Here is a 24,855-nt window from a genome sequence, read left to right on the forward strand (position 1 = left end):
AGAACAGCCATTGTAGACTTGAGTCACACCAACAGGCAGGAAGTGGTAGCAAGCCTAGAAGTAGAAGGCAGTTTGGGTTAAAGTGATCAGGAAATGAGTTCATACCTCTAAGGAAAGGAAGAGGTGAGAGCAGCAAAATAAAGAACATGGACTTCACCAAAGCAGACTTTAACAAACTCCGAGATAAGGTCCTGTGGGAAGAAAACCTATGGGATAAGAGTTCAGAAGATATTGCGTCCTTGAGAAACTGCCACATTAAAGGCACAACAGCAGACTATCCCAGTGCAAAGGAAAGATGAGAACAATAGTAAAAGGCCACTGTGGCTCCTTCAGGAGTTCTTTACATCACCTGAAAAATCAAAAAGGAATTCTACAAAAAGTAGAAACAGACAAATGGCTAAGGTGGAGTACAACAAACAGCACAAACGTGTAAAGACAAATTCAGAAAGGCAAAGGCACAAAATGAGTTACAGCTGGAAAGGGACATAAAAGGCAGTAAGAAGAGGTTCCTTAAATAAATTAGGAGCATGAGAAAGATGAAGGAACGTGTAGGCCGTCCACTTAGCAGGTAAGGAGAGCCAGTAACTGACGCTATCAGGAAGGCTGAGATGTTTAATGCCTATTTTGCTTTAGTCTTCACAAAAAAGCTTAACGGTGACCAAATACTCAACACAATTAATAGTAACAAAAAGGGGGAAGGAATGCAAGCCACGATAAGGAAAGAACAGGTTGGCAGGGCCTGATGAAATTCACCCTAGGGTACTTAAGAAACTAGCTGAAACAACCTCAGAACCATTACCAATTATCTTTGAGAACTCATGGAGGAAAGGGGAGGTCCAAGAAGACTGGAGATGGGAAAACATTGTTCTCCTTTTTAAAGATAGGTACTATCTAATTTCCTTCTTTGATAGGGTTACTGGCCTAGTGGAGTTGGAGGGAAGTAGATGATGTAATATCATGCTTTTGACACAGTCCCATAAGCAAACTAGGGAAATGTGCGCCCACTTTATAGTAATTTCTTCTAGACCACAACTGGCTGAAAGACCGTACTCAAGTAGTTACCAATGGTTCACTGTCAAATTGGAGGTTGTATATAGGGAGATCCCACAGGGGTCAGTCCTGGGTCCATCACTATTCAATATTTTCATCAGTTACTTGGATTGCAGATGACACCAAGCGAGGGTGGTTGCAAGTACTTTGGAGGGCAAGATGAGAATTCTTCAATTTGTCAACATAATTTGGAACTGATCTGAAATTAACAAGATGACATTCTATAAAGACAAGTCCAAAGTACTGCACTCAGGCAGGAAAACAAATCAAATGTGCAACTATAAAATGGCTCAAATCAAATGTGCAACTATAAAATGGCTAGGCGCTAGAACTGCTGAAAAGGATCTGGGGGCCATAGGGGATCACAAATTGAATGAGTCAACAATCTGATGCAGTTGCAAAGACAGGCTCATATAATTGTGGGGTGCATTAACTGGAGTGTCATATGTAAGACACAGAAGGCAACTGTCCTGCTTTACTCACCACTGGGGAGGCCTCAGCTGGAGTAGTGTGTCCAGTTCTGGGCACCGCACTTTAAGAAAGATGTGGAGAAATTGGTGGGAGTCCAGAAGAGAACAACAAAAATGATAAAAGGCTTAGAAATCCTGATCTATACGGAAAGGTTAATAAAAACTGGGCATGTTTAGGTGTGAGAAAAGATTGAGGGGGTCCTGAGAGTCCAATATGTTAAGGGCTAGTACAAAGAGGTTGATGATCAATTGTTCTCCATGTCCACTGAAGGCAGGACAAGAAGTAATGGGCTTAATCTGCAGCAAGGGAGATTTAGGTCAGATACTAGAGGATAGTTAAGCTCTGGGACAGGCTTCCAAAGGAGGTTGCAGAATTCCTGTCACTGGAGGTTTTTAAGAACAGGCTGGACAAAACATATGTCAGACATTGTCTAGGTTTACTTGGACCGTCCTCAGCACGGGGGCTGAACTTGATGACTGCGTGAGGTCCATGCCAGTCCTATATTTCTACCTTGAGCCTCCTATCTATCACAAACCATTAAATCACACCCAGTTCTCTATATTGAGCCCCAGGACCTTGGTTAGACCAAACCATTTCAGTCCTCAGGAGAATAACTTGTCGCGTGCCCCAGATAGAGAACAGAAGAAACTGGGGGGTCCTGGATACCCAAGACTCCTGCGCTGGCAGGGAATCGCTGAGGTGAGCCATGCCCAGGTGATCCCAGCAGCTGACCTGCACCCTGTGCTGCACAGGAAGGAGAAAACCACCAAGGTCCCTGCCAATCTCTGACCAGGGAGATTCCTTCCTGACCCCAAATCTGGCCATCAGCTGGACCCTGAGATGTGAACAAGACTCCCAGCCAGGTAGCTAGAGAGGAATCACTGAACCACCTCAGAGGCCAGCCCAACCCATCTGGTGTCCTATCTCCAGCTGTGGCCAATCCCTGATGTTTCAGAGGAAGGTGGAAAAAAGAGCCCACTGATGCCTAGAACGTTCCCCGACATTGTGGAGCTGCCCGGCCACGGCATTCAGACCGAGAAATGCTGTCCTGTAGAGAGCAAGGACCTTGCACGCTCGGCCAGCTACAACGGTAATGGGAGCTGCATGTGAACCTGAGGTAAGTAGATCCATTCCCCGAGAGCAGCACTCAAACCTGCAGCACACACACAGTGGCCACAGCGGGTCCGCTTGAGCCACATCACTTCCCTCCAGACAGATGGACAGGAGTGGAGCAGGAGTTTGGGGGAGGGAGGGTTTAAAAAAAGACAAAGACCCAGCAAGAAGAGTTCCAGGCAGTTTACCCCCAACAGTGGGTGATTTGGAGCCAGCCAACATCGGGGGAGGGGGGATAAGGAACACTTCCCATCAACACTGTTAGTCAGGGTGGAGACTTTAGGTGTGTGGGCGAGGGGGGGGTGTTAAAAGGAACCTTGGAGTCCAGAGCCTGGCAGAGCCAGGAGTAGAACCAGCAGACCTGATGTCCAGCACTCCCTCCCCCTACCCAGGGGCAACAGATTTGTATAATTTTTGGTAGTGCCCAGAGCGGGTCCAAGTCCCGCAGGCCCCACCTCACCCCCACCGCCTAAGGCTCTGGGAGGGAGTTTGGGTGTGGCAGGGGGGAAGGGTCAGGCTCTGGGAGGGAGTTTAGGTGCAGACTCTGGGCTGGGGAAGGGGTGCGGGAGAGGGTGAGGGGTGCAGCGCTTACCTTGGGCAGCTCCCAAAAGTGACCCATGCCCCCCTCTGGCAGCAGCTTCTAGGTGGGGGGCCAGAGGGGTCTCCACATGCTGCTGCTCGCAGGCACCGCCCCTGCAGCTCCCATTGGCCACAGCTCAGGGCAGGGATGGCGCACAGAGATGCGCCCCGAGGGGCCGCAGGGATGTACCATCCGCTTCCGGAAGCGGAGCGGGTGGGCAGGAAGCCGCCTTAGCCCCATTGTGCTGCTGGTGGTGGCAGCAGGGGCCCTGGGCTCTTTTAAATTGCCCAGGGGCGGTAGGCAGGGCTAGGGGGGGATGCTCCAGGGGAGGCAGCCGGCAGGGCCAGGGGAGAGACACGGCCCTGAACTTTGGTGGAGCTGGGCCCTGTGTTCTCATATTGGTGGAGCACGGGCCCCACAGGCCCATACAACTTGCCCCCCCTGCCCCCACCATGTTCTAATCCGGTAGCTGCACCCCTCTCCGAGCCAGGGACAGAACGCATCTGTCATGCCACATCCCAGCAGGCAGTGCATAGAGGGGATACAGTTTTATCCAGAGCAATCCCAGGGACATGATAGGTCAGGGCTCCCAATGGAATCAGGGATGAGGTGGAAGATTTCCCCCCCGCCCCCAAAATGCCATCACAAGCCAGCATCCCAATTAACTATTTATTTTAAAATAATTACAAACCAATCCCTCCCGATCACGGTGCCGTCACTACCAGATCCTCTGTTAACTACAGGACCCTTAAACGTGGGGGGAGTTGGATCCCTATTGGGGGGCCAGAACCCCCTCTTCCCACCAGAATCCATTCCTGATGGGCAGAGATGTCCAGTGCAGGTGCCACTTCCCACTAGAGCGGAGAGATGCTGGATGTGGATTCTAGGGCCATCAGGAAGGGAGCCCGGCGCAGGGGGGCCTGTGAGAGAGGCAGACACACCCAAGGGGCTGCTCACTCGATGAGCTTCTTGGCCTTGAAGAAGCGGCGCAGGTAACAGACTTGCCAGGTGGCCAGGCCCACCAGACACAGCATGGAGAAGATGCTGAAGTAGAGCACACGGGTGCTGGTGGACTCTGCGGAGAGAGAGACATGGGGTGAACAGGGGACCCCAAAGCATCATCACAAGTGGCTTCCAGCCACTTCACAGGCGAGAACCCAGGCGTCCTGGCTCCCGGTCCCCTCCTCCTGTGTTCTGTCCCCAGCCCTGGGAGGAGAGTGGGGTCTAGTGGGTACACGGAGTGCCTCCTCACCATTTGTGTCCCTCATTTCCTCCTCCCGCTGTTTCATGTAGGCAAAGTCCTTGACGATGGATTCAGAAAGGTCCTCGAGACGTCGCAGATCTACCTCCAGGGGCTTCAGCTTCTCTGCCTTGGCAATCTGGGGGTGGGGACAGTGGGAATGAGATGCACAATTCCACCCCGCACTGAGACATAGCCACCTCTGGGGTAAGGGGCTGTCTATACAGGGATCTCTTGTCCGGTGCAGAGACATGGCCATCCTGGACTGGGCACAGGGGCTGTTTATACAGGGATCCCTCGCACCATGCTGAAATGCGGACGCCTCTGGGCTGGGGCACAGAGGGCTGTTAATACAGGGACCTGTCAGAATTCTGGCCCTCAGGCTTTAGCAGAGCTGGGGATACATGCCCAGTTGGGTGGATGTTGTCAAATCTGTCCTTGGGCTGAGATTGCTGGTACCCCACCTTCCCCATCAGGCACAAGACAGAGGGGCAGCTGCAGGGGGTGGGGGACTCAAGGGGGTGTTACTCACGTCTTCATAGTTCCGGGCCTCCACCCCATGTTTGACATTGAGGGTGATCAGCTGGTCAGGAACTCGGAAACCCACTGGGGAGGGAGGGATGAAAGAAAAGTTATAACTGTCACAGGGGAGGGAAGAGCTGGTGCATGACCCCACTTCCCTTCCAGTCAGGGACAGAACCCTAGAATCCTGGTTCTCAGTCTGTCCTGCTGTAGCCACTAGATACCACTCCCCTCCCACAGCCAGGAATAGACCCCAGGAATCCTGGCCCCCCAGCACCCTCCTCAATGCTAACCACTAGACCTCCCTCATGATCACGTTTCCTGGCCGTGCTGAGTGCAGGAGACCCCAAATGAGGGTGGCAGGGAGCTGTGGGGTGGGAGGAATACCCCCCAGGATGCAGAATCCCTGCACCAGGAGTGAGACCTCATACCCGACTGGGCGTGGCTCTCGAAGCAGATCTCGTAGATCTCATAGTCGTCTGTGGTGAAGGCGAATTTGCCCTTCTTGGCATCTTCCTTGGAGTAGAGCAGGTGGCCGGAGGAGTCTGTCACCTGGGGTGGGGGTGGGGACAGACTGTGATCCCACAGTACTACCCATCTCCCCGGACCAGGCTCCCAATGCCTACGATGATCCTGTTCCCCAAGAGGATAGGGGTGTAGTGTGTCCCCTCCACCCAGGAGTATGGGGTGTCCAGTGGGCAGACGGGGGTCCCTGATATCCTTCTTGGGGGAGGGCGTCACATAACTCCGAGGTAAGCCTTGGACCTTGGAGAACAAAGGGGCGGTCCTGGGGTGGTGCACAGCGCAGGGTGCAGGGCACCCGAGGGGTCACGGGGGTGGCCCCGAAGCCAGCGCTAACCACGGGGGGAGGGTTCGGGGGTACGGCGGGGATCCCTAGGGGCTCTCACCCGGAGATCGGTCCTGGCCCCCGGCGCCCCGGCCTCTGACACCTCATATTCCCCGGTCACCATGACGTCGCGGTGCATCTCCTCTTTCAGGCACTTGCGGGTCTGCGCCGGCAGCTGGAACGAGAGCGCCCCGCACCCGCCGGCCAGCAGCAGCGGCAGCAGCAGGGGACCCAGGAGTCCGGGGCCCGGCCGGGGCACCCGCATGGCGAGCAGCGGCGGGGAACCCCCCTGGCCTCGAGACGCCGCGTCCGGCTCCCCCTGGCAGGTTGAGTCGGTTGCGTCCGGCTCCTCTGTCACACTGTCCCGGAGCTGATTCGGTGGCGTCGGACCTGGCGCTCACCCGACGTGGCGCTCGCTCTATGGCCCGGCCCCCACCCCACAGCGGGGACAAGCCCTAGCCGAGCTTCCGCTTCCGGCTCCACTCCACTCCATCTCCGGCAGCGCGAAATAGAGTCCGGGCAGCGCGAATTTAGGACCGCGGGGGGGGGGAGTGCGCAGGCGCGGAGCGATCTCGGCTGGGGGGGACTCAGCTTGTGCCGTGTAGGAAGCCCTGTACGCTGGGCAGAGTGCGGGGGGAGGGATGTCAGTCCGGGGATTTGGTGGGGCTTCTCTCCTCCCCTTCCTCGGGCTGCGGGGAGGGAGGTCTAATGGGTAGAAGCAGGGGGCCAGGACTCCTGGGTCCTCTCCCCAGCTGCGGGGGGCGGGGTCTGTATCCACCAATGGGCAAGACATGTAAAAATTAAGTGACTGCGCTTTACAAGCGGAGAGGCGCTGGGTGGCGCCAGAGAGCAGGGTGCGGGCGGGGGCCGTACGTGCGAGGCGTCAGGAGGAGCAGCGCTGGGCCAGCAGCCAGGAAGAGAGCCCAAAGGCTCGCTGTAGGGGGCAAGGAAACCCTGTATCCCTCCTTCCCTTTCAGTCCCCCCCAGTATCCTTTAGCACCCCACCCCCTTCTCTCATCCCCCTATGCCCTTTCCACTCCCGTGCCTGCTCCACAGCTTGCCCCCCCAACCCTGCACACCCCTCTCCCATGTCTTCCCTTCCACTCCTGCTTCCCCGATCACCCCAAACATCACCTCTCTACTCTCCCTCATTCCCCCTGCATGTCCCTCCCTCTCCTCATTCCAACCAGCCCCCTTCCCTTCCTCCCCCGAATCCTGGTCTGTCCAGGGGTTGGCCAGGCAGGGAGCCCCAGGACTGCCCCCTGGAGCAGGGCGGGGCAGGGATCAGCCCCCAAGTGCTGCTGACCCTGGTTAAAAGGCTGTGATGGGGTGAGGCTGAGAAGGCACTGGATGCAAGGATGCCTAGAGTGTGTCTCAAGCCCTGGCACCACTCCCTGCCTGCAGCGGGGCTGGCACTGCATAAAAGAGAGAACCTGGCAGCCACAAGGAAATTAATGTGCCAGGATGGGGCAGGGGTGGGGCAGACTGATCCTCTGCCCCCTCAACAGGGCCCCAAGAGGTTAATAGGAGTGTGAGTGGGAGAGAAGGGATAGCTGGGGACTTCCCCCCCCCATGCAGTGTTATGGCCCCCCTTACTATCAGAGCCACCTGTGAATTGATAAATGGGATGGGGGGATATGGAGAGTGAGGCAGGGAGGGGATATGGGGTCCCTAGAGCAGCCACAGGTGTTGGGGGAGGCATAATAAACCTAGTGGGGAGGGAGGCACAAGCAGCTAGGAAGTTAGTCGGGATGGGAACATCCCCTCTGGAAGAAATTGGGCCTGGGCTGGAAAAAGGTGGGTGCAGCCCAGGCCCAGTTTCCAGCTGGTGCTGGGTAACCCCTGGGAAGGATTGGGGCTGGAAAGAGGAATGGTGACCACCCATTGCCCCTGGTGGCAGGGGGCTGAGGTTCCTCTAGGGTTATCCCCTGTGTAATCGGCAGGGGGCTGGGAATAGCCCTGGCTCCCTGCTGCATAGTGTTATGGGAGGTATCAGAGCCCTGGGACAGGTGAGTCTGAGCACAAAGCAGGACATGAGCTCAGGGATATTGTCAGCAAAACAAAGAAGACTAGTAGTTTGGAAGGGGGGAAACTGAGGTACAAGGTTTCTAGGGAAGAGCAATATCCCTTTATCCTTCCCTCTCTGTGGTAGATGGAGCAATCACTCTGCTTGCGTCAGCCCTGCCAGGTGCTGGCGTCAGAGCCAGGAGGGTGGGGATGGGGCAAGACTGCACTTGCTGGAATCACACAGCCCAGCTGAGAATGGGAACCACACACACACACGTCCCTTTAAAGGGAGATATACCTATCTCATAGAGCTGGAAGGGATCCTGAAAGGTCATTGAGTTGAGTCAAGTCCAGCCCCCTGCTTTCACTAGCAGGACTAAGTACTGATTTTGCCCAGATCCCTACATGACCCCCTCAAGGATTGAGCTCACAACCCTGGGTTTAGCAGGCCAATGTGCAAACCACTAAGCTATCCCTGGCCCTTGGAATAGCTAGGAGCTCCCTGTACAGCCAGAGATCCCGCCCTGCTCCCTACAGCACCCCCTGCTTTGGGGCTTGAGGGGAACAGGGCTTGGAACTTGAGAAAGGGAGCAGGGAGTGTGGCAGAATGTGCATCCACACACAGAGGGTGTGTGTTGCAATTGCTGTTGTGTGTGATTATGGGCAATTGTCAGGGTTAGGGTGAGAGTCTGTGCAATTGTCAAGCTGTATACATGTGTATGTGCACAATTGGATGAGTGTGTTGCAATTGGCGTGTTTGTATGTGCATATGATTGTGAAATCAGGAGAGCGTCTGTGCAGTCTTCGTTGTGTGTAGCTGAGTGATTGTTGCTGTGTGAGTGCATTCACACACTAGATCGCATCGGTTGGTGTCTGTGCAGTCCCATAATGAGTGTGCAGTATGTGCCGGTTTGTGGCTGGCAGCCTCCCTGTTCAATGGAAGCTGTTTGTCTGACATGAGGTGGGGCTATTTGGAGAGCCTCTCCCGGTGAAGTACAGGTCTCCCACCCTACACTGACCCAGCTGGTCTCCGCTTAGCGTGGAGACCTGCCGCTCTGGCTGAGGCCCAGTGGCTGATGACTGATGCCTGCAAGCTGGGAGCACAGGGGGCAGGAAATCTCTCTCGGTGCTGGAGATCCCCCAGCTCATGGGGTTGGAATGACAGGCGCCTGGGTAGAGGAAGGTGCCAGAGGCCTGCAGTGATTCAGAGGGGGATGAGACTCTGGGTCCTGTGGGGAAGGAAGAGGTGAGGTCTGGGCTGTGCCAGATACAGGGGCACAGTCAGTACCGACTCGGCACTCCTGGACCTGGGATTCTCCTTGCCCTAAAATGGGGCAGCAGCATGGAGACTTCCTTCCCCAAATGGCCTGCTGCTGCAACCCCCTTCCACAGGGGAGTTGGCTGTCACTGGACCATTCAACCCTTGGCCTTTCTGCTTCAGCTGGTGTGATGCAGATGCCCCCAGGGGGGCCCACAACTTAATCCACCGGCAGAGCTGGGAATGGCCTGCAGTTATGAGTGACCTGGGTCTGGATTGGACCTGGTGCCCCTTGCCCAATCTCCTCAACCAGCTTGGGGTCAGAGTGGAGCCAGTGCCCCAGAGGAGAAAGGCCCCTTGTCCACTCCCTCCTTTGCTCTGTGTCTCACCCAGTCTGATTTTTTTCTTCAAGAATCTCCCAGCCCTGAGATGATTGAGTTGAATGCCCCCGCTGGCTCCAGGACAGGGCACAGGCTGGGCATGGTGCCAACAACCCAATATGCCATCCTGGCACCATTTGCCCCAAGCCCAAGGAGGGCCCTACTCTGGTGCTAAGGGGCTGCCATACAACTGCCTGCCTGAGCTGGGAAAGAACCCAGGAGTCCTGGCTCCCAGGGATCTTCTCCCTGCATTCTGTATAGCACTGCCAGTACATGAAGCCTGTAGGAATGGGGGGAAGGGCTTCAGGGGAATGGGGAGAGGCAAGAGTGAGGGGAGGGGGCAAAACTGCTTTTGGTGAAGGGCACAGTTCTGGAGCCTCTCTATTAGGCCAATCCAGGCAGACGTTTTACTGGGATGCTGGAAGAGCTACGGGATCTGCTGGCTTAGAGCAGGGTGGGGGAGTCAAGACTCCTGGGTTCTCTCCCAGCTCTGGGAGGAGTTGGGGGAGGGATGTAGGACACCCCTGGCCCTTGGGTCCAAGATTGGGGTGGGCAGAGACCCCCAGGCCAATGGCACTTGAACCATCTCATCCTGAGGGGCCCCAGCCTGACAGTTTTTGAGACTCAGAGTAGAGGGAAGCCCCTAAGCTGGGTGGGGTTGGGGGCGAGGAAGGAATAGTCCCTGGGAACCACTGCAAAAAGTGGCCCTGGCAACTCGGCAGCTAAGGGGAGGGTGGGGCTGAGCACATGGCTGGTGATCTTAAGGCAGCCCCTCCCCCATGCACTGCAGCACCCAAGGTCCCTCTGCTCTAGCATGCAAGGGGTTAACATGCCCCATGGATAGAGGGAGCTGTTTGGAGTGTCCCAGGAGATGGTAACACTGGTACCCTGTTGTCCTTGAATTCCACAGGGGTAGCTCTCACTCTGGACTTGAAGCCCCCCTGCTATCCCAGCCGTGGGTCGTCCCCCTCTCCCCCATCTCTCCTGCTGCTACTCAATCCAGACTTGCAGCCCCTCTTATCCCAGCCCTGGATCTGTGCTGCATTAGGCTGGGATCCAAACCTCAAGTTGCCAGAGTGAGTAAAGTCAGGAGGAAAAGGAAGGGTGAGTAAGTGGATGAGTATACAGAGCTCTCGGCGGTCTCCTGTTTGGGATTTGGCCCATTCTCCCATTCCCTCCATAGACACAGAGGGGACCTGCCTCATCCCTGGCAGCCACAAGCACTTGTGAGTGCCACGTGCTGATGATTTGGCGGGAGCCTGTGGAAATCCCCTCCACACAGCTCCATTGCTCTCCAGGAACCCGCAGGAAACTGCTGCTGCTTTCAAGTATGGAGTAAGGTGATGGGGCAGTTTGAAAGGCTGGGACACATGCACTCGGTTAGTGCCCCCAATGCCAGCCTGCAGCCTCCTGCTATCCCAGCCCTGGGCTCCCCCCACCCAGCTCTGCTAGTGCCCCTCAGTGCCAGCCTGCAGCCCCCTGCTATCCCAGCCCTGGGCTCCCCCTTCTCATATGGCTCTGCTGGTGCCCCTCAGTCCCAGCCGGCAGCCTCCCAGCCACTGTCCCATGATCGTCCCCAGGGAACTGTGGTGACTCCACTGCTGTGTGCTCAGGGTTACTGGGGAGCAGGGGGGCCATTACCCAGAGGTGGGAACCAGCCATGTCCCCGACCTCTCATTGCTCCCCAAGGCTAGTGGCGAGGTGCCAGCTGGCTGCTCCCTGCCCCCCATTCCTGCCAGGTTAGTCACCGGGAGCATGAGATCATCCACATTCCGTGTCTCACATCCTGTCCCGTTCCTTGGGGAGAGGGAGCGTTAACCCTCACGGGGGGATAGGGGGGTCATGGCGCCTGGGTGGGGGGAGGGAACAGGAACAGACACTGGACCCCCACCCTGTAGCCACCTCCCAGAAGAGCTGTTTGTTTTGAGGCTTGGGGGGAGGAGCCAGGACCCCTGGGTTCTCTCCCTGGTACTTGGAGGGGGGTTCTAGTGGTTAAAACGGGGGGGGGGGAATCTGAGAGCCAGGACCCCTGGGTTTCATTCCCCGCTCCCCCAATGACACTGTCAGGCTCCTTGTGGCTGTGGGGAGCCTGCGGGACATGCGGGACATGCTTTCACTCTCTGCAGGGAGCCCAGCCCTGTCAGTTTCACTGGTAGTCGCTTTCAGTTCCTGATTCTGAAAGTGACCAGAGGCTACTGCATTGCTCTCCAGGAACCCGCAGGAAAATTCCGTGTCAGGAATTTACACCCCCGCAGCCCACGCAGAGAGAGAGAAACCAATGCCCCCACTCTCCTCCCAGAGCTGTGTATGGAACCCAGGAGTCCTGATTCCCAGCCCCCTCTGCTTTAACCCACTAGACCCCATTCCCTTTCAGGTATCTTGGCCCCAGCCCCCACTCTAATCCAATAGCCCCACCACCACCACCACCACCAAAGTTGGGGACAGAATACAGGAGTCCTGACTCCCAGCCCACCACCTTAGCTGGACACTTCCATTCTCCATGCTAGGGTATCTTCAAGCGGCTTGTTTCTTAGCCAGAGGGGTGACCTGAGGCTCTCATCAGTGGGAGAGGGTGGGGGAGCCAGGCTCAGCGTCTCTGTTCAAGGGGGCAGGGGCTCTCTCTGATACTGCAGAGGGGAGGGGGCAGCCAGATTGCAGGGGTCCCTGCCTGTGTTGGGTTGGGGGTTCTTGTTCTGATTGGAGGGTATTGGGGGGATTCACAGGGCATACCATAATATCATTGGGTCTGGTCCAGCTGCTCAGCCCCAGAAACTGGCAGTGCTGGCATGTGCGGAGGGGCAGGGTCCCACCTATAAACTGCCCCTGCCTCCCACCTTCCCTTGTAGGGTCACAGGGACCCCTATCCCCTGACTCCCCCCTTCCGCATGGTCACAGGGACCCTCTGCCCCCATCCCCTGTGCCACTTTTGCCTCTATCCACCCATCCCCATGCACATCCCCATCTATCCATTCACACACACGCCCTCTCTCTCCCTTCACCCCAACACACTCCTTGGTCTGTCTAGCCACCCCATCCAGACACTTTCCTATCTCTGGACCAACCGGAGGCCCCTGTTGCATACCTCTCTCTCTCTCTGTGTATTCCTTTCCTAGGCCCCCTGGCTCCTGGAGTGTCCCGGCCCGGGCCCCCCATTGCCCGTGGGGTCCTACCCAGCCCCGAATTCATTTACCGCATGAGCACGTGGGGGAGGGGAGGGGGGGGAGAGGAGGATGTCTTTGCATCTTTGACGTGTGAAAACAAGCTACCTGGCCTGATGGCACCTTTAAGACTAACAGATGTATTGGAGCATAAGCTTTCGTGGGTGAATACCCACTTCAGTGATCTGCGTCTGACTAGGTGGGTATTCACCCACGAAAGCTTATGCTCCAATACATCTGTTAGTCTTAAAGGACTTTGCCACAGGACTTTCTGTTGCTTTTTACAGATCCAGACTAACACGGCTACCCCTCTGATACCTGGCCTGATGTGAGTGTGTCTGTCTGTCTTTGTTTAGAGGTTTACGTCGTTGTGCAGGCTGTGTGTATTTTTGTGTGCACACCGATGCATGTAGTTGTGCAGTGTGTGTGGTTGTGCAGCGATGGGTGTGTTGTTGCACAGCTGTGTGTTGTACAGGGATGTGTGCGATGATGGTGTACAGGGTATGTGCTGTAATACGGTGGGGGGGGGGTTGTACAGGCGTGTGTGAGGTTCAGGATGTGTGTGGTGGTGTACAGGTGTGGGTGTTTGTGTGGTGTTGTTATTGTAGTACTGGGGGGGGGGCGTATTTTTATCTTGAGCCGGATTCTCTGAAACGCATCTTGAACAAACAGAGCTTGGAAACAAACACAGAGGGGAATCCTTTACTATTGCACAGCAAGCCGGAGGAAATCATACTATATATGGATATCTACGTCACCGAGCTGAGTCACACCCCGGACCGTACCAAATAGATTTAGAACAGGGGGGAAATATTGACTTTGCTGGCCTTTTAGAGGCTGACCAAACTTTGATTCCAGGCAGAAGGGTGCATCTTAATTGAATAGGGCCCAGCGGAACGGGCGTGGGTTGTTGGAGTGGGGATTCCCTGCTTCTCTGATGCCTTGAAAAGGGCGCGGGGTGGGACTCGCCCCTCCCCTCCCCCAGCTTAAAGTGAGGCAGCCCCGGAGTTCCCATTCATAAAAAAGTAACCAGGCGGGAGGCAGTTGAGAGGCGCTCACTGGACTGACCTAGGCACAGCACGGCCCAAGCGGAGAGCCAGACATGTTCAGGGACTATGGAGCGGGCAGTGCGGACGGCCCGGGATCCTCGTACAACCCTCGCCCTCAGCACCCTGCCCTGCGCAGCATGGGACCGGCCGCCGCCTCAGGGACTCCGGGAGCAGCGCAGCAGGTAAGGGACGAGGGGGGCAAGGGGCCGAGAGCTCGGTCGGTCTGTCTGTCTGTCTGTCCCCACACACACTCCCCTGTGTCTGTCTATCTGTCCGTCCGTCCTCATTCACACCTCCCAGTTTGCCCGTTCCCATACACACCTGTCTGTCCGTCGGTCCCGGTGCACACCTCCCCTTCTGCCTGTCCGCTCCGGTGCACACATTCCCTTCCGTCTGTCCGTCCGTCCCGGTGCACACCTCCCCCGCTGTCTGCTCCCCGTCTATCTGTCTGTCCGCCCCCATACACACCTCCTCCTCTGTCTGTCTCTCTGTTCCCATACACACCTCTCCGGCCCTAGGTGCTGGGGGTTACATTTTGGTTCAATGGCTCTCAGCTCCCCCACTGTACAAATTGTCCCAGCGCCCCTGTCCCCCACTGTCTGTCAGTCTGTCCCCATCCCCACCCCTCTGGCTAATCTAGTCTCTAGCCATCCCCATCCCCAGTTGTCTATACACACACCCCCTCCACACACCCCTTTCTTTCTGTCCAGCCCTTGCTCCTCCACATCTCTAGGCACTGCCAGCCACCTCTGCCCTATTTCGCCAGTCACTGATCCCCTTCCGCCCTGCTCCAGCCTTTCCCCGTCTCTTTTCTTGCCCTCTCCTTTCTCTCTCTATTTCGTTTCGGGGGGGGGGATGTGACTCATACTCTGGGTTGATTCACCCCACCGCGTGGCGGCCGCTGCTTTGACCCCCTCCCCCTCCCGCACGCAGGCACTCGCGTGCCGATGGCTGAGGAATGTAGGGGGTTCCCCCACCCGGCGCTCTACAGCAGAGCGATGGGGGGGGGGCTCCCCTCGTTCGCTGCTGCCTGAGTGCCCGGGTCACAGACCCTTGTAGTGATCTGGCTCTATACGGGCCTGGGGTGTCCGTGTCCCTGCCCCCGCCCAGCCACATAGTGGCAGCTGCAGGGAGACACCCCAGAGTCACCTGTACCAGCGGAGGGGACTCCTCGCCAGCTGTCATCCTACAGGGTTTATGGTACACAGTTTATCCCATCCAGGAGGGGGCTGCGGAAGCAGGTGCACCAGGGTGTCCATCCTCAGCGGGTTTGTGGGGCTGACCGACACACGGTATTTTAGCTCAGGGAGAGGAGCGGGGGCTCGGGGGCTAGAGCGGGGGGGGGAGCCAGGACTCCTGGGTTCTGTGCCAGCTCTGCTCCCCTTTCTCTTGGGCACCCACTTCACCTCCGTGCCCCGCAGGACGGGTCCAGAACGTAAGCCATAGGGTTGAAAACGGGGGGGGGGGGGGGGGGGATGTCCGGGCCAGTCTGTTTTGCCAGCTCTCCCCGGGCAGGGTTTAAGACTCGCCTCCCTCTCTGGGCTGTCCGGAGCCAGCGGTGGGGACCCAGGCAGCCCAGTGTGTGTGTGGGGGGGGGGGGATAGACACACCCCAGGGCTGGACACACTCCCAGCCCCCCCGCCCCGCCCTCTCCCGCTGGCAAATTGTGAGACACCCTCCGATCCCAACGGCTGGATGAGTGTTGTGGGGGGTGGGGCTGGGGCTCCAGGCTACGGCAGAAAGTGGCACCAGGACAGACCTGGAGATGGAGAGCGAATGGGGGAATTCCCTTCTTGCTCCCCCCCCCTCCGCTGGCTCCCGAGGCACCGCGCTCCCGGCTGGAGCTCCATAGTGCCAAGTCATGCCAGGTGAGTCACCAGAACCCGCGGGGCTGAGTCACGGGCTGCGCTCACCCCGGTGGCCCCTCCATTCACCCCAGCCTGTGTCCCAGGGAGCCGAGATTCCTCAGCAATTTCCTCTTGCATAAGGTCGCCCCTGCGACAGCTGCCAGCCCCATCCCAAAGCCAGCTGCAGTGCCTGCCGTCCCCATGTGAACAGCTGCCACACAGGGGATAGAGACCCCAGGCATCCTGACGCCCAGCTTCCCTCCCCTCCCGTAACCCACCAGGCCTCACTCTCCTCCCAGAGCTGCAAAGAGAACCCAGGAGTCCTGGCTCCTAGCCCCCACTGCTCTAACCCAATAGACTCTGCTCCCCTCCCAGAGCGAATCCAGGAGTCCTGGCTCCCAGCCCCAGCTTCTCTAACCACTAGTGCCTGGGAAGCTCTGCTCCCATGCCCAGCCCTCTTTGTGTTTTGGGGGAGTCCCCAGTCCCTGGGGCAGTATCTCCCGGAGGTGTTCTCAGTCTGACACAGAAGGGGTGGCCAGTCTGCTGCCCCAGGGCTGGGCTGCACCAGTACGCAGCACAGTGAGCTGGGGCGTGACGCCAGAGCTAGGGAGGGACCCACTAGGCCGGGGAAACTGGGTCAAGGGGTGGGGAGGACACAGGGAGGGTTATCTGGGGGCAGGATTTCTGCGCACACCCTGCTGTTCACATGCAGGAGCATGCCAGAGGATCATGCTGACTCAGTGGCCCTGGGAGCTGGAATCACCAGTGTGCGCCCAGAGTGGCGGCACGGAGCCCTCTGTCTTGTCTCCACCCACCCTGGCAGGTGCTTGGTCTCTGTGCCCCATTGAGCCCTTGGTCTCTCTGTCGCTGAGAGGACTGGCTAGTGCCGAGGTGGGGACGGGGCCCATGCACTATGTTGAGACCCAGCAATTTTACATGGGGGCCACCCAACGGGCATGGGACAGAAGCAGCTGTCATGCTGTGGCTCTGGGGCTGGATCCGAGCTGGCGCCTTCTAGAGGGGAAGACCCCATATCCCTGAGCCAGCCAGTCTTGCAGCATGGGGGCTGGATTGGAGCTGGCGGCCACTCAAGGGAAAGGGTCCTGTATCCCATTCTCCACCCCCCGAGCCTGTCAGTCCCTTGGTCCTGGCTCCAAGGAGCTGAATTCCTCTGCCCCATGCCTGGGCTCTGCCCCTGATATTCGCCAGATCCTAAAAAGGTAATGGGGCTAGGAAGTGACACTGAACCTTCCTGTTCTGCTCTGCCCCATTCATGTAATAAATAACCCACATGGGCACCCCTAAGTCTGGGCAGGAGGCAAACAGTGGGCATGGCATGGCACTAGCAAGGGATCTGCCCCTCTGCCTATTGCACCAAACCAGCTGCTGTGCCTGTACCACTCTGTCCCCTGCTGAACGGAATCCTGACCATGCAGCTGTGTATCCTACACACTATACTGCCAATCACCAGTGGGGATTCTCCCAAAGCCTATGAGGGCCTGTGCCTTTGGGATGGGAGGGTAGGAGCCCCCAGCCAGTGATTGGCCACCATGCTCAGAGACAGCATGGGCTGTAAAGGATTTCAGAACAGCTTTGTATTGATTCAGACAGGCTGAGTATGGGATGGAAGGGGCTTTGTCTGAGGGCTTAAAGGGGGCACTGCCAGGGTGACATAGGGCCTAATAGTTAGGTATAGTTAGGGCTCCTGGGTTCTATTCCCAGTTCTGGAAGGTGAGGCAAGTCTACTGTTGGGGGGTGGAGGGGAAGAAGAGGGGACTGGGAGTTAGGACTCCTGGGTTCCCTGCCTATGACTTGCTCTGTGAACCAGGGCAGATCCCTCTCTCTGCCGATTGTGCCTCAGTTCCCCATCTGTAAAATGGAGATATCAGGATTTGGATTACCCCATGACCCCCAAAGGTTTAACCCCAATAGAAGCCTCTGCACCGATTCTGGGTTTAAAATCCCAAGGCCAGCAGGGTGGGTTTAGAATCATAGACTTTAAGGTCAGAAGGGCCCATTATGATCATCTAGTCTGACCTCCTGCACAACACAGGCCACAGAATCTCCCCCACCCACTCCTTAATTGACTGTTGGGAGCTAGAGCCCACCTACAGCATTTCCAACCGCAACACACCAGCACTGGGGTGGGAAGGTTCACAGATCCACAGGCTCAGGGCTTTAAACAGTCTCTTGGAGGAACACCTTCAGCAATGGGCCCCACTTTTCCTTCCAGCCTTGCCGCCGCTAAGGCTGAGCCTCTGGGCTCTAGCCCTCCTGCGCCACATCGGGTGTGCTGCCCAGCCACTGCGCTGAGAGACTCCTAGTCAGAGGCTTGTCCACGCTTCAGGGACTAATGCACCTCAGGATGCATGTGCAGTGACGCCAGACAGCCCTTGTCAAACAGGCGGGGCCTTTAGTCACCTGCAACCTAGCACCGGAAGTCCTTAGGTTAGCACAGAGAACTACAGGTTAAGACATAGTCCATCCAGCCAAGCCAGAGCTGTAGGCGATTCCATTTCAGACTCTGTTTTTCCCCCCCGACCCTCCGTCAGTCCCAGGTGCGAGCAGCCAGCCTGGTCCAGAAGCCGATTCTTTAGCCTCTGCTGGTGACCTCCCAGTTCTTTGTCTCCAGGCAGGGCCAAGCTTTGTTCACAACCCCACCCACGGAAGCTTCCCTCTGCTGCACAATTGTTGGCGCTTCCATTGTCTCCCTGGACCCTCTCTTGGTCTGGGTCAGTTTCAATCAAGGCAGCACCCACACCTCCCATCCTCACTGCCCCCAAGAGCAGATGTAACCCTTTTCCTCCACTGGGGAGCAATGCAAAGTACAGAGGGAAACTGAGGAACACAGAGGCTTCATAATAATGTTACAGAAAATCCCTGTGTTGTCACAGAGGGTGAAGGGTGAAATGAACTGTCAGAGACAATAATGGGGGGGGGATGGTGGAGGAGTGTTAAATATGGAACCTTCTGAAGCCTCATCAGGGACCTGGGGACACGTGTTGAATGACAAAGATGCACTTTACAATGATTTAAAGTGTATCTGTACCATGAGTAGCACATGTACCTCTTTCCTGGTTATCATGTGTATTAGGGCAGCACCTAGAGACTGTGGGCTGAGAGGGGAGGGGGATCCCATTGTCCCAGGTGCTTCGTGGACACACAGTAAGAGACAGTCCCTGCCCCCAAAGATCTCTCAGTCTAAACAGACAAACTGCCAGCACTGGTAGCTGTGAAATCGAGACGGGATGGTTTTCTAATGGGTCTGCTCTGGTTCAACCAGGAATTAGTTCAGGGCAGTCCTAGGGGCTGGGCTATGCAGGAGCTCACACTAGATGATCACAATGGTCCTTTCTGGCCATATAATCTGTGAAGGGGCAATAGAGGCATTAAGAGGTGAAAGGCCCTTCCCCAGGTCAGTGACAGGAGCCCGGAGTCCTGAACCCCAGTGTAGTATTTGACTTGCTGTCAGACCTCTGAAGTCCTCTCCAGGCTCAGCTGGACACTAGCAATTTCCATTAACAAAATTGTTTTTTTTCCCCCAAATGTAAACCTGGAATTTCCTTGTTTGTTTTTTCAAATAGCAGCCCCTTCCCTCACTTCACAAAGCCAGTCACTTTGAGGCCAGGAAACCACTCTGATCATCTGTCTGACCTCCTGCATCCCTCAGGGCAGAGTTTCACCCACCAGTCCCATGGTGCAAGGAATTCTTTCCTTTCCCTGACTTTATGAACATCAGCCTGTTACACTTCCTGCCTCTCTGTGTTATCCCATTGTACCACTAGGGAGCCTTCCCCAAGGAGAGATGCAATGACTCACCTGAGCTCCCATGTTGTCAGTGGTTAGAGTGGGGAATTCAATCCAGGAGTCCTGGCTCCCAGCCCCCCCCCCCCCCCACAACCCACCCCATATCCACTTCACTCCCTTCCTAGGGTCAGAAGGAGAATTCAAGTGACTTGACTCCAGCCTCCCTGCTCCAACCCACTACACCCCATTCCCCTGCCAGAGCTTGGAGGAGAACCCAGGGTCCTGATTCCCAGCCCCCCCCTCCCTGCATCCTAGACATGTTGCCTCCAAGGATCTCTGAAGTCACAAGGAGACTGAATGCAGCTGGTGACTCAGGATTTGCTCCCGGAGCAATTCACTGCTGGCTCCTGGCCCCTAAGCCAAGCCAGGGCCCCCTCTGCAGACTGGAATGTTTCCCCCATGCCCGGGTGCCCATGGCAATGGGGATCTTTATTCGGCAGCACCAGTTGCCCTTGTGATGCTGGCAGTGCTGCCCTCTGCTAGCTGCAGCCAGAACTGCTCCCCAGGTCCGTGTGTCAGTCCTGTCCCCTGTACAGCCCACAGCAATGGGAAACCCTCTTTGAGTACAATGCACCTAGCTCCCCCACCCCCTCCAGCCTCTGGCCTCCTCTAACTGCCACCTCTTCTGGTCTCCACAGAAGTTCCCCCCTGCTCCGAGCACAGGGGCTGCCAGCTTCGTTCCCAGCCTCAACACCATCACCTCCAGCCAGGACCTGCAGTGGATGGTTCGGCCCACGATGCTCAACACCTGCTCCTCGCCCTCCTCCTTCACGGCTGCCCCATACCCCCGCCCCTATGGCCCCTACCCCGCTGGGGCCCGCCCAGGCGTCATCCACACCATTGGGCCCACCCCTGGGCTACGTCGGAGGCACAGTGAGCATGTGAGTAGGGTAGTTATTGGAGTGGGGGAGGGGGTGAATGCCTAGCCTAGCGGGGCTGGGAGGCTAGAATCCTGGGTTCCACCCCCAGCTTCAGGAGGGGAGGGGGTGTAGAGGGTTAGAGCAAGGGAGGGGTGGGAGACAAAAATCTGGGGTGTGTGTTGTTTTGTGCCTCAGTTTCCCACTTCAAATCCCCAGGACAGTGGGATGCTACCCCCTGATTTGCAGTAGCTGGAGGAGATGGGAGAGGGAAGCAGGGCTTCGCTTGGGCTGGGGGTCGGGGCAGGGCCAGCTCTAGGCACCAGCAAAACAAGCTGGTGCTTGGGGCAGCACATCTTTAGGGGCAGCATGGCCGGCGCCAGAATGCCGCCCCTAAAAATGTGCCCCCGGCCGCCCTAGCTCACCTCCACTGCTGCTGCCACGGCGCGCGAAACAGCTGATTCGCGCGCCGCTACTCGCCCTCCCTCCCAGGATCTCAAACCTGGGAGGGAGGGGAAGATCCCGAGCGGCCGTTTCGCGCGCCGCTGCTCCCCATCCCTCCCAGGCCTGGGTGCCTGGGAGGGAGGGGGAGAAGTGGCGCCCGCGCCGTGGCCACTCGGAGTCTCCCCCTCCCTCCCAGGCTCTCAAACCTGGGCGGGGGGAGGAGACTCTGAGTGGCCATGGCACGGCACCGCTTCTCTCCCTCCCTCCCTCCCTCCTAGGGTTGAGAGCCTGGGGGGAGGAGGCAGGGCTGGGGATTTGGGGAAGGGGCAGAGTTGAGGTGGGGCCGGGGGTGGGGTAATTAAATAAGGGGGGGGGCGGCCGAAATTGTTTTTGCTTTGGGCTGCAAAAATCCTAGAGCCGGCCCTGGGTCGGGGGGAGGCGAGTCCCTTTCTCCCACAAGAACCAAGTAAGGGTGGGGGGCACTCATTCCGCCCTAGGGCTGGGCCCCCTGCCGCAAACGCCACAGGGCAGCGGGGCCACCTAGTGGCTAACATCGGAACCGCGGGCAGGACACAGGGCGCTGTCCATCCGGAGCTCTCCAAATGCTTAGCAAGGCCGGTTCAGAGCACTGTCCCCACACAGAGACCTGGGGATAACCCCCAGAAGTCCCGGCTGCCAGTCCCCCTGCTCTGACCACACCAGACCCCACACTCCTCCCAGAGCCCTGGCTGCCAGCCCCCTGCTCTGACCACCAGACCCCACTCCCTTCCCAGAGCCCTGGCTGCCAGCCCCTCTGATCTGACCACTAGACCCTACACCCCTCCCAGAACTAGAACTCGAACCCTGGCTCCCAGATCCATTGCTGTAACCACTAGACCTCATTCTAGTCTTAGAAGCTGGGATTTGGCTGGGACGTTTGGGTTCACACCCCGGGGGCAGGCAGGAGAGGAAATGACAGCATGCTGAGTCATGGAGCCACAGGATGACTCAGAAGGGAAGGGGCACTGGGGCCAGCAGCATACCAGGAGTGTTCCCTCCCCAACCACCCCAGCCTGTGGAATCCAGGCAGCATCTGAAGCCACTGGGGCCAGAGAGGACTGGCTCCCCGAGCCAGACTTTAACCCTTGGGGATGCTTGCCATGTCCCCAAAACAACCCTTCCCCTCCCCACCTCATCCCTATATACCTCCCCCAAAGCTAATTCCCCTACCCTAACTAGAAAAGTACCCCAATCTCATCTCAGCACTGAGTTAGGGATCCCTGTATAAGAAGCCCCCCATACCCCAGCCCAGAGGTGGCTGCACTGTGAGGGATCCCTGTGGGTATTATTCCTTGGGGCGAAAGCCTGACAAGGACCTGGTCCTTGGCAGTTGTCCATGGACCAGCATAGAGGGGAATAGATATGGCATCATTGTCACTCATTTGAAATCCCCTGCCCCTCTCTTGCCCCCACTTCAGATGACCCCCGAGGAAGAGGAGCGGCGCAGGGTACGACGGGAGAGGAACAAACTGGCTGCAGCAAAGTGCCGGAACCGGAGGAAAGAGCTAACGGACTGTCTGCAAATGGTGAATACCCCCTACTGAATCCCCCCAGCACTCCCTGCAGCACAGCGCCCCCAGCACCATGGAGGGGCATTGGGGCCAGCCCTGGCTGTGAGGGGAGAGTCCTCCTACTGACTCCCCCTTCAGTTCTCATTGGAGGTTGCCCATGCAAATTCTGACCCTGCCTGGCTCTGCAAGGGATGGGATCAAAGCCACGCGAACTGTGATGGCTGAAGGGCAAGATGTGCCATTCCCACTCCTAGAGCTGGGGACAGAACCAGGCATCTCATCCCCCATCCTCTCCTGTGCTAACCCGCCAGATCCCCCTCCCCACCCAGAGCTGGGGATTTTACCCACAGCTCCTGATTTCCAGCACCCCCCACCCACACTAACCAGTAGACCCCACTTCCCTCCCCATGCCAGGGATAAAACCCAAGTGCCTGCCTCCCCCTGACCTCTCTCCCCCCCAGGAGACGGACCAGTTGGAGGAGGAGAAGTCAGGCCTGCAGAAAGAGATTGCAGAGCTGCAAAAGCAGAAGGAGAGGCTTGAGCTGATTTTGGAGGCCCACCGGCCAGTGTGCAAAGTGCAAGATGAGTCCTCGGGAGAGGAGGAGGAGCTGGGGGGGCCGTCCGCCCCCCCCCCCCGCCAAGCAGGAGTCCCCGGACCCTCCCCCAGCAGTCCCACGTCGGCCCCCACCACCGGTGCCCCCACGGATCAGCCTTCCCCCCAGCGGGGTCCTGGAGCCTGAGGCCCTGCACACCCCCACCCTGATGGTCACACCCTCGCTAACTCCCTTCACTCCAAGCCTGATCTTCAACTACCCTGCCCCAGGGGAAGGGGAGCCCCCTGCTAGCCATACCTTTCCGCCTGAGCCCTGCAGCTCTGCCCACCGGCGTGGGAGCAGCAGTGGTGACCAATCATCTGACTCCCTCAACTCCCCCACCCTGCTGGCGCTCTGACAGGCACGGCTTCCCCAGCCCTTTTCTTCCTGCTCAAGAACCAGCCTCATGACCAGGAACCTTCCATGTGGTTCCAGACAATTCTAGAACTGTTCCCTGTCATCCCAGGCCCTTCTGGAACCATTTATCTCAGCTGTGGTACCTTTACGATCATTCTAGCACTTTTTCCCATTATCCCAACTTCCTGTTCATTCCAGACACATCTGGAATCTCCCCTTCCACTTTCAAACCTTCACTGTCATTCTAGATAATTCTAGAAGCACCCCGCCACACACACACTCCATTCCAGGCTCCCAATTATTTTACACCCATCTGGAATTTCCCTCTCAGCTCTAGAACTTTCAATGACATTCTAGAACCTTCCCTGCCATCGGTGTTTGATTATTCCAGGGCTCCCTGGAATCTTTCACTCACGAGTCAGGAACCTGTCCATCTCTTTACCATCATTGCCGAAGAATGTCCTTGTGCTTCAGAACCATCCCAGACCCTCCCACAGCTCCTTCCTGTCTGTTCTATAGCAGCCCCACCCTCCCATTCCTTTTGGGATGTGGCAACCTTCCCAAAATTCCCATTGTGCTTGCTGTTTTTTTCCTGGAACATACTAGAGCTTGCCTGACCTCCTTCTGGATTGCTCTGGAATCCCCCCCAGACATTCATGGTCTCATACTAGAACCTAACCAGATGTCCCAGTTCAACAGGCACTCATTCTAGACTCTGACTGACCATTCTAGCAAAACGTGTTCATTCTAGAACCGGTCTAGCTGTTCTAGGCTGCCATTGCTCATTTGAGAATACTCACAGCTGTTCCAGACCTCTCTTGCTGTTTCTAGACCTCCATCTGACTGTTCCAGAATTCCCTCATTCTAAAACTCATCTGAACATTGCAAACTGCCCCTCCAATCATTCTAGAACCCACTCCCTAATCCAGAACAACCTCAGGTGTGCAGGGTTGTACAGCGCTGGCCAGCCAAGAACCAGGACTGGTTGTTGTTTTGGTTTTTTTTTTTTTTTTGCTCCCAAGTTCCAGAAGCTGATCCAGAACCGCAGGGCGTGCTCTGGACTGCACAGTGTTCATTGTTGGAGCTGACATTTCTATGCTATTTATTGTCACTCAAAGAGTATTTTTCTACCAACGGTGTCTTGTGTCTCGGGAGACAATTAAAAGCTACAAGTAGAGACAGCTCATGTGTGTGTTTGAGGGATGGGGTGTAGGTTTTGGTTGGTATATGACTTGAGGGTGTTGGGGGGGGTGTATGTGGCATGGGGGGCATTGGGCAGATATAGAGTTGTGGGATGGGAGGTGGACTTGTTGGGGGATATAGGGAGTGGGGGGATATATGAGGATGTGTGAGTGTCAGGAGTGTTGTTGGGGGGTGTATGAGGTGGAGCATGTGGGTTATTGGGAATAGTGTATACGGAGTGGAGAGTATATGGTTGTGTGGGGGCAGTGGGTTGGTTGTGTTGTCAAGGGAGTGTGCCTGCGCACACACACACATTGCTGTAGCACAGCTTCAACTCCACGCCCCTGGTACCAGAGGTGTAGCTTCACTAGCTGGCACCTGTAGTGCACTGAACCCAGTCTGCAGGGGACACCCCTTTCAGGGGCTGGGCCTGGCCATACCATGAACCAATCCCCTTTTGTATCAGTGGCACCCGTGTCCCATATCTCCCATGCCCCCCTCTCCCGCCCACTGGACTCCGACACCTCCTGGAACTGGGGAAAA

The 24,855-nt window shown here is 57.0% G+C and overlaps 2 protein-coding genes across 2 annotated transcripts; one reads left to right on the top strand and one right to left on the bottom strand.

The window, feature by feature from the left end:
• Positions 1–3,869: 3,869 nt before the first annotated feature.
• On the bottom strand, positions 3,870–6,283 carry LOC117880834 (transmembrane emp24 domain-containing protein 10-like). The gene is made up of 5 exons (XM_034777338.1): positions 5,885–6,283; positions 5,408–5,528; positions 4,987–5,060; positions 4,467–4,593; positions 3,870–4,289 (listed from the first exon to the last, which is right to left on the bottom strand). The coding sequence occupies exons 1-5, from the start codon at positions 6,086–6,088 to the stop codon at positions 4,168–4,170; spliced, it is 648 nt and encodes a 215-aa protein (XP_034633229.1). The 5' UTR covers positions 6,089–6,283; the 3' UTR covers positions 3,870–4,167.
• A 6,627-nt stretch (positions 6,284–12,910) lies between these two features.
• FOSL1 (FOS like 1, AP-1 transcription factor subunit) lies at positions 12,911–24,291 on the top strand. The gene is given in 5 exon segments (XM_034777975.1): positions 12,911–13,857; positions 19,968–20,210; positions 22,088–22,195; positions 22,642–22,806; positions 22,808–24,291. Coding segments are annotated over 5 exon segments (969 nt in total). The 5' UTR covers positions 12,911–13,728; the 3' UTR covers positions 23,132–24,291.
• The last annotated feature ends 564 nt before the right edge of the window (positions 24,292–24,855 follow it).

This window comes from Trachemys scripta, chromosome 7 (genome assembly GCF_013100865.1).
Source record: "Trachemys scripta elegans isolate TJP31775 chromosome 7, CAS_Tse_1.0, whole genome shotgun sequence".
In the NCBI taxonomy this organism is placed as follows: Eukaryota; Metazoa; Chordata; order Testudines; family Emydidae; genus Trachemys; species Trachemys scripta.